Here is a 16346-nt window from a genome sequence, read left to right as displayed (position 1 = left end):
CATTTGGATAAGTGTTATGAAAATAAGATTGCAGATTTGCAAGGAAAAAAAAAAAATCTAGCAGTAACACCCACACACTGGTTTCTGTCTTCCCTGTGGGTTCTTCGACTTGAGTTACCCTAAAACCATAAGCCCAGCCTTGTTAAGACATCAGTTCCCTATAAAGCATAAACCCATTACAAATAAGACTGTATCACTCTTGCACCTCTTGGTAATGCTTCTTAAAAAAGATGGTTTTATGTATATTTAAAGGTGACTCACAGAGCTGCTTTTATGCTTCTGACCACTTTTAGTGCTTTGATTCCAGCCAGGTGTTTAATCTCTGTTTCTCATAGCAGACAGTATTTCTGTAGTGTTTCAGTGCCTTGGTCATGAATCAAGCTGCTGCTCTTGCTGTTTGTTGTGCAGTAACAACAAACATCACCAGTGCATAAAAAACTGTCCTTGCTCTGAAGACTACACAGCTAAATTCCTTAGATTATCAAGGAATGTGGTTAAAAAATAACAACTTCTCTTACTTCTAAATTCACATGTCTTTTAAATACCATGTGAAATTAAGCACAGGAATTCCATTGCTTGCTAGACTTTAAATAGGCTTTGGTTTTGGGCCTTTCCCAGTGTGTAGCTGCTTGGTTTGTCTATTAAGGATTTGTTCACATTTTTGTAGAAAGAAACAAGAGAAATTAGGGTAAAATTGTAGATATAAGAACAATTTGGAATTCTGTTGCCAGCATATTATGTGGTCATGTTTTTGACTAACAGTTTTCTAAAGGGGACTGAAATTTACCGCACTATGTATGTGATTTTAGTATGTTGTTGACCAAACTTGATAAAGTTTTTACTTTTTAAAATATTAATTAGGATTTTCATAGTTTTTCTACCTGTAGTTGCCAGAGAGAGGACATATTGTTTGCTTTTAATGAAACAATTCTGGGAAAAAAACATTAGTTTGAAAAACATTGTCCTGGTTAAAAAATGTGGACTATCCACAAAAATGTGTTCTATCCACATTAAAAAAAAAAAAAATCTATTTTTTTCCTCTGTTCATTGAATAAATGAACAGTCTCAAATGGATGAAAAAAGTTTTGTAAATGAGAGCTGTTAATTTAAACTCTGTAATGCGCTGGTGTATTTCAAAGTCTAATAGAGGAAACTTTGTATAAAACAGCAGTTTTGACTTAACTATTGTGTGAGAATGTGTTTGGTCTAATTGTTAACATGTAGCAGTAGGCAGCATGAAACACTGGAAACACAGATGTTTTCCCTTTTGAGAACTGGAGGAAGGAAAAGTATTATCTATGGATTATCCAAGAGATTGGCTTCTCTGTAGAAATGTCTCAAAATGTGTAAAGAGTAAGTTTGAGTGTTTAGAGACTCACTTGCAGGTTGTGTAAGTAAACAGCATGTTAGTTTTCAGTATCTACCTTTCAGTATATAATCCAGTAAAGTTTCTTTTTTTTCTAATGATGGTATAGACCCCAATATAGTGAATTTAAGCCTGCAGACAATTTGCTTCCTTTTCAAGTTACCTTTTATGATCCCCAAGACATTGACTGGGGACCTTTAGTTTAGTTTTTAGTTTTGTAAGGGTATAGTTTTTACTTTCTTATTCCAATATCTTCTACTGCTTTAAAAGTTGATATTTAAGAAAACTTGAGTGTTAAACCATTGTATTGTTTTGGGGTTTTGTAATTTACAGAAAAATGTTTATTTGGGATCTTACTGCATGGATACACAATTTTCAGAGGCCTCTTGGTACTGATAAAATAGAGATTAGGTTACTTTAGATTAATTCAGTGGGTTTTGTGGTTTGGCTTTGATTACTGTTTTCTAACAGTATGAAAGAGAATGTAGAGAAAAAAAGCTGTTAAAGACGTGGAATTGTCTTGCTTGGCATGAAATTTTAGTTAATCTTTCTGTTGATAAACCATACATTAGCACTTTCTTGGGTGTGCTTGTATCCACTTCATTGAAGAGTGATTTAATTATACCTTTCTTTTACTGCATTCTTTGGTAATCTCTGATTTTGTGTTGTCATCCTGTATCCCACAGACACAACTGCTACAAGAATTTGTTTGTGTTACTTTCATTAAACACTTTAAAAAATGTCCTGTGTATTTGTTATTACAGTACCCATATTCCAGTTATTTTACGGGGAAGACTAGATTACTTAGCCTTCAAAAAAGGTTCTTTACCATGAAAGAGCAACTGTGGTGTAGGGAACAAACCTGGAGAGCTCCAGCATCACTTTCCATATCATTGATCCTCCTTTCTGGTGCTTGCTATAGGTTATATAAAGTTGTTGCTTTGCCATAGCTGGATCTAAGGGGACTAAGGCTTAATTATTTTCTTTTGTTGTCTATTGTAGATCAAAAGAGTATTTAGTGTCTATCACACTGAATAGAATTTTGAGAAATACATGTATTCTAAGACAGTCTGAGTTGAAAACTCTGAGTGTTTATACTACATTGTGTTCTCACTCCTTTAGAAGATGCTTCATAAATTGGCTCTTGTGCCTCTACTGGATAAGCTGCTGACAGTTTATCTAGTGTGACCTTGTTAAGGTCATTGATTAGTATTGCAGAAACTGAAGGTTACTTTAAAGGAAAAAATAAACTAAGAAGTGGAGTAAGGCAAAATTATTTTGAAATAGTTTTAACATGTATTTTTTACTTTGTAAATAAAAAGTAGTTTTCAGAAAGTATTGATACAGATGTTTAAATTTGTATTTGGTAATTCTTGATATAAGGAATGTCCATCTGTCATATTTTGTAGCTGGAAATGGTGAATTCTTTCTGTCTTAGTTAAAATAACTAGGCTTCCACTAATTATTTAAGATGTAATGTGCTCCCTCTGTTCAGATTAGTCGTGGCCTTGTGAGGATGGAGAAATTATTTTTAGTGAGACAGTGTGAAATAGAGGGATAATAACTTATTTGTCAGAAAGTGTTATCTCTAAAATCAAGCTTCACATCTATCAGCAGAAATGTTTGCTCTTTCAGTGACTTGTATTAATTTGATATGGAAAGTCTCTCTAGTACTGGGCTAGAAAAAATACTCTATGAAATTTTGTTAACTCTAAAACATAATGGAAATGTTTAAGACCATCTGTGAAACAAAGTACTTGAGAGCTGTAAAATGAGAACTCTTAAATAATATGTAATAAATTTGTTTAGATTTCCAGGTTTTATATCATGTAACTGAATGTTAAAAGAGGTAGTGGAATATTATATTCAAAAAAGCTGGAGTGCAAAACAAATTACAAAAATTTTGTTGTCTGGTTTCATAATTCCTCTTATAATCTGTCTCTCTCTTGCTGACTTTTCCCTCTCCTCCACATCTAATAAAAGCAAAACACACTTTAACTGGTCAGCTGAAGTCAATCAGATTTTGTTAGCTTAGGTCTCAAGAACTGAATTTCTCAAATGTCTCAAATAAATGCTAAGATAGAAAAGAGCGGCCCCATTATCATCTCTCCGGGAAAAGCTGACGCATAAACTCAGTCCTTGCTAGATTTAGCTAAGGAGCTATAAACAATGTGTCAAAGTTTTGATTGAAGTTACTCAGTAGCCAAAAGCTTTGCCGTAGAAATCAGGTTTGGGTTGAAAGGAATCTTTCAAGATCATCAATGCTCGCTGCTGTGGGCGGGGACATCTTTCATTAGATAAGATTGCTCAAAGCCTTGCCCAGCCTGACCTTGAATACTTGGAACAGATCATGCATAACTTCTCTGGCCAAGTTGTTCAGCATCTCACCCCTTCAATGTAAAAAATACCTTCCTAATGTCCAATCTAAATCTACCAGTTTTTAGTTTAAAACCCTGTCACTACACACCCTCATAAAACGTCTGTCTCCATTTTTCTTCCAAGAACCTTTTAAGTTCCCTCAGTACCTGGAGATGCATTTCATCAGGTTCCATGGACTCATGTACCTTCAGGTTCCTTAGATGGTCTCAAATCTGACCTTGTGCTGCAGCGGGCAGGTCTTCATTCTCCCAGTCCCCATGTTTGCCTCCAGGGAGTGGGGCAGTGTGTCTGGAGCACCTGCTGGTGAAGACCAGAATAAAGAAGTCATTAAGTAGCTCAGTCTTGTCCATGTCCTGGGTCTCCTTTGAGATGGGGCCCTTTTATCACTGACGTACCTATAGAAGCTTTTTCTTGTATAGAAGCTTCATCAAGCTTGATGTCCCTGGCCAGATTTAATTCCACACAGTTTTAGCTTTCCTGTTTTTTTTCCTGGATGCTTGGACAATTTCTCTGTATTCCTCCCAAACTTCCTGTCCTTGCTTCCACCTTCTTTAGGCTTCATTTTTCTGCTTGTGTTTGTCCAGGAGTTCCTCGTTCAACCATGCAGCTGGCTGGTGTTTTGCATGACTTCCTTTGGTAGGTATGCATCACTCCTGATCCTGGAGGAGGTGATCCTTCAATATTAACCAGTTTTCTTGGGCCCCTCCACCACGCAGATCCCTGAGAAGGCCAAACTGTGCTCTCCTGAAGTCCAGGACAATGAGCTTGCTGTGCACCCTTGCTGCCCTAAGGAAGGGTACTGAACTCCACTGCTTCATGGTCACTGCAGCCCAGGCTGCCCTTGAGCTTCATGTTCCCCAGCAGACCCAACATTTTGGTGAGAAGGAGACCCAGCATAGCACCTCTCCTTGTTAGCTTCTCTAACTCAGGAAAGGAAGGTATCACCATTATCACATTCCAGGCCCCTCCTGGTCCTGAGTTGCTTATGCTCTGCTGTGTTGTCCCTCTAACAGATATGGGGATGGTTGAAGTTCCCCATGAGGACCAGAACTTGTGAGCATGAGGCTGCTCCTGTCGGTCTATAGAGGACTTCATAGTTCAGTCTTCCTGGGCAGGGAGCCTGTAGCAGACCCCCAGTATAACATGGCCTGTCCCTGCCCTCCCTTTCATCCTGACCCTTAACCTTTCAGCCAGCTCCTCTCTCATTCTGAGGCAGAGCTCCATGCACTCCAGGCAGTCACTGACATAAAAGGTAACATCCCCTCCTTGTCTCCCATGCCTGTCCTTCTTAAACAGCCTGTATCCTTCCATTCCAACACTCCAGTCATAGAAGTCATCCCACCATGTCTGAATGATGCTGGTAAGATGATAGCTATGCAAGCAGGTGCATGTCTTTAACTTCTTTTTTTAAATTGTCTTTGCTTTTTGTGTTTCCATAGAGGCATTTTAGCTGGGCTCCCAGTAGAGCTGATTTACTGGCTGGAGTAGCAGAAATTCCTTTGTGTTGCTCTTTAGGTGCTCTCCTGCTGACCTATGATCCCTTTCCAGGTTGAGCATCTTTTGGTGGCTCTAGCATCAAACTGGTAGCAGTGGGATGGAGGACTGAGGCTCCCGTTCCCTTGAACCTCTAGGTAGTTCTGTGCCATGTATCAAAAAAGATAAATGAACAGTGTCTGTTTTCCCATATCTGTGAAATGTAGGATTTGGGGGGCCAACAAGGACTGTGGCATTGACTTGGAGAGAACATTCATCACATGCTGTGCTGTGGACAGCCAACAGGACTGAACAGATTTTTTGGAATGTTCTTCTTCAACAATTAAGAGAATATGGACTTCTTAAGAGTTTGGATCTGTGGCTCTTGGATTTGGACTACTTTGGGTCACAATACTAGACTTTTCTTGTACTTTCTGTTCTCTAATTATGTGATGAAGCAATAACCTCCAGTGCCTTGCAGCATGTTTCTACCTATTGTTATTTGTGCTTACTTAAAAGATTTGAGTAACTAAAACATGCTGCTGAGCAATATTGAATAATGTCGTGTTATCCCCTTTCTCAAAATGAACACTGCAGCCAGAGCAGTAAGGTCACTTTAGGAGAGGGAAGGGGTTTTGTGAACTTGGTGGCAACTGATCGTAATGGGTTTCTATTTGGTGGTATTGCAGTTGACTTTGAAAAATCTGGAATATACATTTGTACCTGTGTGGTGGTGCAAAGAAAGCTCCTAAAAACTATCATCTTTTGTTGTGTTGATGCATATCTACTTTCAGTTTTGTTTGGCCACAGAACACATGCTGCCCACATGAAATGCTGGCCCCAGTATCTAGTTCAGATAGTTGGATTAGGTGATGCCTGTTGTGTGTTGGTTATCTTGCACTGGGATTGAAACAAAACAGCAGATTATACTTAGTCACTTGAGTCTATTTTGTTTCCTTTCAGTGAAGGGATATTTCCTGCTTGGTGTTGAGATTTGTTTTCTCATGCTAAGAAGCTGGAGAGGAGAAAGAAGGCCTACACAAATGCCAGATTGGCATGTGGTTGATAAGTAGACCAATCCAAAAATGCCTTTTTTGGGCTGACAATTTCTGCATTCAAGATCAGAATGCTGACGTGTGTAGTGCTTGCACCTTCTGCCCCTGGCTTATCAAGATTAATTTGTGATTGTGGGTGGTATAAGTCTTAGGATAGTTTGTCTATTTTAGGACATGGTTTAGAGTTTAAGCTCTCAGGTAGGATAGGTGCATGCTTTGTGTGAAGAGGGTTAAATCTTAATTTTTGGTACAGATAAATTATGCTCTGCTCAAATTTTTGAGGTTATTCCAGGGATTTACATTTTTAAAAGAACATATTTTGGATGATAAAATGTTTTACTGTCCTGGAACAAAGCAAATAATTGAAACGAAGGAAACAACCCAAAAACCACCACCACCACCAAAAAAACTGAACCTGAAGGTAGTACTACTATTCTACTACTATTTAGTAGTAGAATTTATAAAGCTCCTGATCAGATGAATTTCATTAATTCAGTGTTTCATAAACAAAACACTTCTATTCCAGAAATGGGTATCACTGCAAAACAGTAGGATTATATTGTCTTCTAGTGATGCAAAATATGCAGTCTTTATTCAGACTAACATAGATTTTTTTAAGAAGAGTGGGTTTTTTTTAGCTGATAGTGAAAATAATAAAATCTCAGCTTTCCCATAAAGTTAGTTCAGACATATGTTTCAATCGACAAATTAATTGTGAAGTCTTTGATGAAAGAGTCTCTCTTCCTACAGTAAAAAGTACCTTTTCTAGAAGTCACCTTTGAGTAATTCCTGTCACTTTTCAAAATTACACTGAGTAGATGTACGATATGTTTGGAGTAAGCAGTATGTAAATGACTGCTTTCTACTTCGAGTGGTTTTTTTCACTGTTTAATATTATTCATGTATGGATACATATTGTCACAACTTATCATTTTTTCCTCTTTATAGGTCCTGCTGGGGACTTGCATCTGGCCTCAATGTGAAATTAAGGTAGAAAAACACATCTACATATGTGTTTGCTATTAGGATTTAGTTTATTCACTGGTCATGCCTGAAGAGTGATGTTCGTCTCTAGTCGGCTAACAGCCAGGAAATATAAATGATTGTCCTAGAAGTCAAGCCTCTCTCCTATTTACTGGAGTGAAAATCACCTCCAGATATCGACGGAAAATCAACTACAGAAAATGCTTCACGTTATAAGGATGCCAACCACCTAGATTCATGCGCCCTATCTGTACAGTTGTTGTGGATGGTTTGCCATCTGAAAGCTCCTCAAGCTCTTATCCAGGCCCTGTATCTGTTTCTGAAATGTCTCTGCTACATGCTTTGGGTCCAGTGCAGACCTGGCTGGGACAAGAGCTAGAGAAGTGTGGCATTGATGCCATGATTTATACTCGGTATGTCCTCAGTCTTCTGCTGCATGATAGCTATGACTACGACCTGCAGGAACAGGTATTTACATATTTTAGATGTTGTCCAGTGAAAGTGAGTTTTTGTACCAGTTATGTTTTGTGTATTATACCTGGGTATGCTTCAGCTGGGGGGGTGGTTGTCTTTAAGTGTGTGGGTGGAAGGAGGGTATGAACCACACAGGAGTCAAGATTTGATGGGTGAGCTGGGATTAAAATAGTTAGGTTGCTGTATGGGCAATTACATTAAACAATGTTTTCACATGGCTATAATTGTTATCAGAATTGTTAACATCGGAGTATCTGTGTCCTAAATGGAGACCATCACTACTTGTGATTAGAAGCTTAATTTAATATTGGAACATTAGTATATGAATGTAATTATTGTAAACTGTGTCAAATTGCCCAGCTTCACAGTAGTTTGTAGACCCCCCCTATCACTTCCCATGGATTTCATGTTGTGCTATTTTCAGTAAAGAATAAATACCCTCCAAATATCTTTTAGTCTTCAGGTATTTGAAATACATTATTATACATACATTATTCATTTCTTCTAAAATAATGTCCATGCTGAATGCTGATTAAAAGCATGCAAGAGAGTTGTGACCCTAGAACATACTGTTTAGTCTCCATACCCTTTTTCTTTTTTTTTTTTTCTTTTTTTATTTGTCTGCATCATGAATCTATATAGAAATACTTTTAATAGTGGAGTTTTGTGGATTCAGGACTCAGAGAAATTACAGTGTTTTCAGAAAAAGCTGACGATGCTGTTAGACATAGACTTCGTCTTAGAAGGTGGTTGTGGTGACAGTGGGAATGAAGAAAAGCAAATACCTATTATTTGATAGCTTAATTATTAGTCCTTTTTCATTACTGTTGTTTTGGTTATACTTCAAGCATTGCTGCCTAACTGCTTCAGAAATTCCATTGTCACCTAGTTTATTTTTTTTTAAATCCAGCAAGAGCAAAGCAGGTTATTGTGAGATAGATGTAAGTGTAACTGAAGAACAAAAAATTTAATGTCAGATGCTGTCAGTGTTTGAACTTTTAGCAACCATTACCATGCATAAGAACCTTCATACTTCTCAGGTGCAAACCAGAAAACTTGTATCTGTAAAAGTTTTTTGTTTCTTTTTTTTTTTTTTTTCAAAAGTGTATCTGGCAGCAGTAGGTGACATCAGCAGCAATCCCACGATTAATAATAATAATTTAAAAAACCCAGTGTAAGTGCTTTCTGGAATGTACCTTAACATGTAGGTCTTGGTCAGACATGAATAGCTGTATTTTAGAAGGGGGAAGAAAAAGATGCCAAAACCTGTTTGCAAGGAGCATGTGGGATGAGGACATGAAAAATGAAACCAATTGAAACTACATGAGAACTTGAGGAGCTTTAGAGATAGGGCAGTGGCCTTGGGGGAAATGAAGATGTGTTTCTTTTCAGTCCATTTCACTCCACAGTCATAACTTTGAAGTTGCTACTGTGATACTTCAAATTACTGAAGTACCAAAATTAGTTTTCTTTTTATCAGGCTTCTCAATAGGCAGGGTAACTATATTATGAAAATCTCATTCAGTTTATTTCTCATTTTGATACTTTAACTGGATCCTTTGTGGGTTTGATAACAGAGCTTTTAGGGATGTGTCTGTTCTTTTTCCAAGTTGATTATCTGAACCTAATGAGCCAAAGTGAGAGGAATACCACATGCTGACAGGGTAGCCAAAACCTGTGTTGCTGAGCGGGTGCTGTGGTACCAATGTGCAGGATGTCTTCTGAGCAACATTGGGCTTTGAAGCTGGAAGATTTTTTCCCACCTCCTCCAGTTTGATCCTGTTTATAACGTACTTTTACTGCATCTGTTTGCCCTACTTCAAATAACCATTTTCTAAGTTTTGAGTTCAATTTAGTTTTGGGATTATATTCTGTAGTAATGATTAGATGCTCCTGTTACGAAACATACTGCTCCCTAACTCCTTTTTCAAATACCTTAGTCTGTAAAGCCTGCAAGTGCAAATTTCTAACATAGAAAATTGAGGAAATATTTAAATACATTTGTTTTGTTATTTATTTATTACTGATTTTAATTTTTTTTGCTTGTTATTTACTGGTTCTTTGTATTGCCTGACCTTTTAAATTAGTTTTGGTTTGGTGAAGTTATTCAGAAACAAGAAAACCTTTACTCTAAAACATGTATTTACATGTAAGCAATTTCAATCCAATTTTGGTGATGGGTGCAAAATTAAGACTAAGGGGAAAAACATATACTACTGTTGTTTACAAGGAGAAGTCAAGGAAGAGAACAGGAATTAACTACCAAAATGAGAATTAATTTAGGAGTAAAATACTTAGAGTTGCTGAGCTTCTTTAACCCAGATTAATTCCCATTGAAGATTTGGTCCTTGGCATCTCAGGAATTTTTTCTCCCATGTGATCCCTTTAGTTCTTAAGAAAGATAAGAGAATTTCCATGGAAAGAGCTATGAAAGGGCTTATTGCAATGATTTCTCTCCAACTTAGAGGACAGGTACAAAAAGGACTGAAGCAGTCTATTCACATGGAGAAGACAAGGGACAATAGGTACATGTTGCACTGAGAGCAGTTTCATCTTGATATGAGAATTCTTTTCTTTTTCTGTTTTCTTGTAGTGAGAACAATCATTCACTGGAACAACCTCCTCAGGAATGTGAAAGGATCCCTGTTGCTGGAGGTTTTTGAGATGCAGTAGGGTGCTAGATAGTTTTTCCCTTGGAAGAGTAGACCACATGATTTTTTGAGGTCCCTTCCGGCCTGAATTCTGTGATTCTCTGCTTTTAGAATTCTGGGGATAGTTGAGTAGCCATTCCTTTTTCCTCAAAATTCAGCAATGGCTTCTGTTTAGAGCAGGTTACAAGGAATGTGTAGTCTCACAATGGGATTATGCATAGGAACAATCCATTGCAGTTTGCTTTTTTGGGGGGCAGGAGTGAAGAGGAGTAATTTAGGATGTCTTAATCTTACAGATACTCTCATCTGCATTAGAAATGTTACAGACTGAAGTTGAGGTGGTCATTAAGATCTTTCCACCTCAGAGTGTTGATGGTTATCATTAGCCCTGTTTCAGTTGCTTCTGGGAGCCTTCTTCAGTGCTTGCTTTATAGTATTCTGGTGTCATCAAGTGTAGCAGGGAAATGTAACTCTGAAGTCTGGACTGAGGTTCTGTCAGGTAAGTACAAAAAGATTTAGTATCAAAAATAAATAATAAAACCCATTCCCAGTCTTACTAGGCATACACAGCTATTTAAGATAGCACAGTTGTCACCTTATTAGTCTCTTCAGTTTACAGTTAAAGTAAGAATTTCAAAGGAATATGGGAATCTTGATTGACTATGAGAGTCTTGATTAATTAGATCTTCAGGGTTATTTTTGCAAATAAGCAGGATGTTCCTTTCTGCTCTGTTAGAAGTACTTAATATGTGGGTTTTGGTCTTGATTCTGATGCAGTCTTTTGTGGGTTTCTCCAGTTTTACTCTGGTGCAGATTTGTGTGGCTTTCTCCAATATTACCTTTTTTTGTACAGTGAGCTAGTTTGATGTCTGGATAGAAGATAAGACTAAGGATGTTTGTGTTGGGGGGGTTGTGTTGGTTTTCATTCCTCTTTATTTGTATGTATGTGAGGGTGGCTTTGTGTTTTGTTTGGGTTTGTTACTGGTGTTGCATCTATGCCGTGACAAATTACAAAAAAACAAAGGCCAATTGGTCTTTGTTGGGTATTGTTATATGGATTCAGGCTCAGTATCACAAAATGTTAGATTGGTAAGTCATGAGTTTGCAGAGTTCATAGCAGATTTTTGCAAGTACAGAAAACATGAGTGGAAGTAAAACCCTAATACAGTGCAACCAAATTTTACTGGAAAGTTTGCAGTTTCTATTCAGGCTCATTGGCTTAAACTGAAATAGCTATTAAAGTATTGGGAAAATTTATAAGCCAGTATGTTTTACCCAGCTGTATTTCAAAGGAATAGAGAATTTCCAAGAAATCTTGTTTACAGTAATTTGTACTGTGGTACCAGGGTCTTTAGGACTGCTATGGTTATACATGTGTTATTCATACCTATCAAGAATTACTGTAAAATTCTCTAAATATACACACTTTAAATGCATGTTGGTTTGTTTTGAAATACTCAAGTACTGAAGGTAACTTAGTTATTGTTGGCACCTAGAGCACAATTCTTATCCAAGCCATACTTGCTACTTTTGGAAGTGAGTCTAAGAGCTCAAGATGTTAAAGTTCTTAAGAACTACTTCATTCTGACTATGTTCTCTCCTGTTTTTATTTCCCTCTCCCCTCAGGTTTTTTTGGCAGCAATGATGTCGCTGATGGGAGGGCTTAAGTTGGTGGAAATAGGAGGCTCTTTGGGATTTTTTTTTCCCTAGTATTGACTGATGGAGTAAAAAATACAATGATAGTATGAATTGGGTTTGTACATTTTCCTTGATTCCTGTTATACAGTTAATGTAAATAGTTTTGAGGGTTTTGTGGCTAGCTGAGGTTTGTCATATCAGAAGACAGGTAAGTATTTCACTGGTAGACTTGCCTTTTTTTTTTTTCCTACAATTGAAGATACTGCTTGTGGACCATCTTTCTAGAGACAATTCTCAAATTGATTTGAGAATATAATAGATGTCTACATGGACTAAAGATTACTGAAGAAATCTCTTGAACCATGCTATTTAAGATATTAATTATTTAGATGTGTTAGGGAGTTTACTTGGTTCAATTTGGTTTGATTTTTTTTTGAGACCTATAATGGTCTCTTCAAAATGTTTGGAAATCACTGGTATTTTGTGCTGAGATAGATGACTTTTTAGTCACTTTTGGTCCATTAAGGAAAACATAATAAAATTTGTGTGGATTTACAGGCTGTTTAATGTAAGTAAAGTGCAGAATATCAAGTGTAAGTTTTTGCCATTTGCATTTTATTACTGAATTTACTTACTTTGGATAAATTAAGCAGAAAATAATGGAATTGGTGTTGAGTTTTTAGCTTTTGGGGACCCACAGAATTACTGTTGGTGGAGATCTGAACATTGTGAGACAGCCTTTTGACTTCATGCTAGACTAATTTTTGATCAAAATACCTTTTAGTTTCCTAGTAGCAAACCAACTAGGTGCTTTTAAGATTTGATTGTTGTGTAAATACTGATTAAAAATATATTTGTAGATGCATGTGTTCTCAAACCAATTTATGATACTGCATTAAGATAGTATAATCTGTGTGAAGCAGAAGGCATTGCCTTAAAATATACTTTGTGTGAAACATTATTTCATTGATCGTTCTTTATACAGTATTAAAATGTGTTCTATATTGTATCTTTCACATACTAATTGTAAGCCTAACTGATTTTGAATATAACAAATTTATGGTTTAGAGCTATAGATTTGTTCCTGTAGACTGTTCTCCCTTTTGAAGGGATAGAGCCTTTATTAAAAAAAAAAAACAACCCAAAACCTAACCCAAATAGCTAGACACTCTGAGATAAAGGCTTTGTTTGTAAGCCTTTGGTCTTGCAGCAGGAAGATCAAAATGCATTTGTTATGCATACTTTCAGTATCAAGTATCTTCTGTTGCTTTTTATCTACTTCTTTCAACTTGTTTTTGGAAGTTAACAGGTTTTTTTTCTGAACCTCAAAAGTAAAAATCCTTTTTATCTTTTTCTTAAGATGATGTTTTCCTAACTCTCAGAATTAATTGGCTGTTGCACTGCAAACTATGTACTTTTTTGACCAGGTTGAGAATTTTGCTTTTGATTTTTCAGTTTTTAACAAGGAGGCATTTTGCAGGAAAGCTAATTATTTTTATAGACTGATTTGAAGTAGTTCCATTCAGGTAATCTTTTATATGAAGGCATAAAAAGTCTTCAGAATTATAGTTACACTTCTGCTGACTTGGATCATAGTTTTTTTTTTTGCTTTTTCATCATTGTCACTTACATATTAAAAGTCAAAAATGTAGTTTTTTTATATTAAGAGAGCAGCAGAAGAGACACCTCAGTCCATATGTGATTTATTCTAGGGCTTTACCTTGTGGTTTTAAGTCCATAAATTATTTTGGCCTATCCCTCTGCTCTGGGATGGGGTTATTATTGCCAAATTTAGTCTGTGTTTGGCTTGCACTTGCTAATGACACAGGACACTTTGGTGACTGAACTTGGGATACACTTGCTAGGTTCCCAGATGCAGTGGAATGTGCTTTAGTTCTCCTGCCATCCCATATTAACCCAGTAGAGGGACCTGATGTCTGGATTTATATTTTAGTAATAGATACTAGTTTTTCCACATGTATATTTTGGGTGGGAGAGGATGTGGGGTTTTGTACATGTCTTGTGTTTTTGTATGTCTCATCCATAACCTAAAGAGAGGAGGAGAAATGAAGATTTAGTCCTGTGCACTCCACTAACCATGTGTTAAGTGTTAATCTGGCTGGTATGCCTATTTGACAAAAATAACAATTCTGCTTCTAGTATAATTATACCTATTCTTTTATCATCCCTAAAAAGTACTTTTGGGTCACTTGAACACATTTTTTGATACTTCATTACAATATGCAGAGTGGGTTCAGGTACAGTAGTGAAACACAGTGTGACTGTGGTACACAAGTGTCAGTAAATTTCAATGTTCACCAGCAACATGTAGAAATAAAGTTCTTGAATGCAAAGCATTTTCTGTTTAGTTTGTAGTTGTGTTACTGCTTATTAAGCTGTATAACAGTCCTGTAGGAACAATTTAAAAACTTTTCAGATCATAGGTTTTCAATAGGTACCCCAATGAAGTATGTAAATTTCAAATTGTGGGAATCAGTTTATGAAGAAAAGACTAGGTAGGAGGGGGAACAAGGCTTTTAGCTCTGCTTTTTTATATGACTAATTTGAAATCCTTAGATTGCTGAAATGTATGTTTACAGCAATGGGAATGATCCTCTTTGCTTCCCATACATAAACATGTAACCTGAAGAAAGGACCAGCTAATAATATTTAGAAAATGGTACTATATCTTCAAATTAATATGCCCATAAAGCTTATTCACGCAAAAGTTAAAACCATTTTCTAAAAGCTCAGATAACTAAGTTTAAAAGTGGATTCTTCTTCATTTAAGCAATGGAAGATGGCTGAAATATCTTTATAGGAAAAGCATGTGGCTCAGGAAACTTATTTATTGATTTTTAGTTGACATTTGTCTTGTTAATTTTGCAGTATTATATATCTGTTATATGTATATATATATATACAGTATATATATCTGTTCTGTATTTCTCTGTCTAGTGACTGTTAGATACAGGACAGGTTTGGAGTATCGTGGACTGTGAGTTTGCATTCTGTATTCTGTTTTAGGGGTGGGAATTGAGGTGGCAGGGATTGGAGCTCAGCAGTAGGCTCACAAGGGCTTTGTGTTTGTGCGAACTGTACAGGTTCCAGGGCAGTCAGCTTCAGCTTGTGTGTTAGTGCAGAAGAAAAAAGCATTCATTCTCAAGGACTGTGCTTATCTGAGAAACTTTATTTCCACACTCTCTGCTGCGTTTGTATTGTTGTGAGTGATCATGTTGAGCTGCTCGTTCCTTTTTTATGAAGTTGTGACTGCTAATGTATTCTCACAAAGGCTTACACAATACAAAGCAAAGATGGAAGCTCAAGTCCCAGGTTGGTGAGTCCTCCTAGCAGTCAGGATTTCTTTGCAGCCATCTCTGTGCTGGTACAATTGTACTGTTCGTATTCCTGGGCATAATTGAGATACTTCCTGGGTGTTCTTTGTGTATATGTCATTGTATGACAGTACACTTGCCACATTTCTCCAAGCATAAACATGTGTTGCCTATATTCTCTGAAAGCAGATGATTATAGTGGTCTGTGATGTTTGCCATACAACTTTATCTCCAAAGCCAAGAAAGCAACCATAAATGTTATGAAATAACTTCTCCAGTCATGATGTGCCCCTTTCAGACGCCTTGATTCTGTAGTGACAGTTTCAGTTGAGTTGCGGGCTTTCTTTTCTGCAGTGTAAGTCAGACGTGTAAGTAAAATGATGCCTTTATAGCTCTAGCTATAGCCTTGCTAAATTTTCCTTTTTTCTGCTTTTATTTTTAATGGGAGAAGTCTAAAGGCAGTCTCCTCAACAAGCATAAGATTTTAACAGATGCAGCCATTTGCATGTTCTCTCATTCTTTGGAGTGGGAGTGACAAATTTCTTCTCCTTAGTTTTAGCCTAGAAGTAACTTCTAATTAGTGAATATCATATAGACTACCCTTTCAAACTGGTAGGATTATAAGCAAAAGTTTATAATTGACAGAAACTCAGATTACAGGATTTTATACTTGGATTGATTAGTTTTGATAAGTAGAATTCTTCCTTGCCTGCCATCAGTCCTGAATAGCCCGAGGTCCTGAATAGCAGTGCATGTTGTGATCTGCTACATTATCAGCTGTTCTGTTATAGTCAGGCAGCAGGGTTATAATATTCTGGCTGGGACATCTGGGAAAGAGGTGACTGTAGTGACTAGATGGTTCCCTGGTTTTTCACTGTAAGTCTAAGATTAATTCTTTCCATGGTAATATCTGGATTTGGAGTTATTATCTAACATTAAAGAATGTTTCCCAGTCCTCTCTATTCTGTGTTTAGCATGGTTTTTTTGCCAT

General features: G+C 36.8%; 1 protein-coding gene across 2 annotated transcripts in view; it reads left to right on the top strand.

Moving 5' to 3' along the window:
* KIAA0232 (KIAA0232 ortholog) overlaps positions 1 to 16346 on the top strand; it is a 61238-nt gene that overhangs the window by 9158 nt on the left and 35734 nt on the right. For both annotated transcript variants that reach the window (XM_021550725.2, XM_021550724.3), the window contains exon 2: positions 7222 to 7725. In XM_021550725.2, coding sequence (XP_021406400.2) covers positions 7495 to 7725 — 231 coding nt within the window. In that variant the 5' untranslated portion in view covers positions 7222 to 7494. The remainder of the gene's footprint in view (positions 1 to 7221; positions 7726 to 16346) is intronic.

Source organism: Lonchura striata, chromosome 4, assembly GCF_046129695.1.
Source record: "Lonchura striata isolate bLonStr1 chromosome 4, bLonStr1.mat, whole genome shotgun sequence".
NCBI lineage: Eukaryota > Metazoa > Chordata > Aves > Passeriformes > Estrildidae > Lonchura > Lonchura striata.
This window is presented reverse-complemented; position numbering and strand designations above follow the sequence as displayed.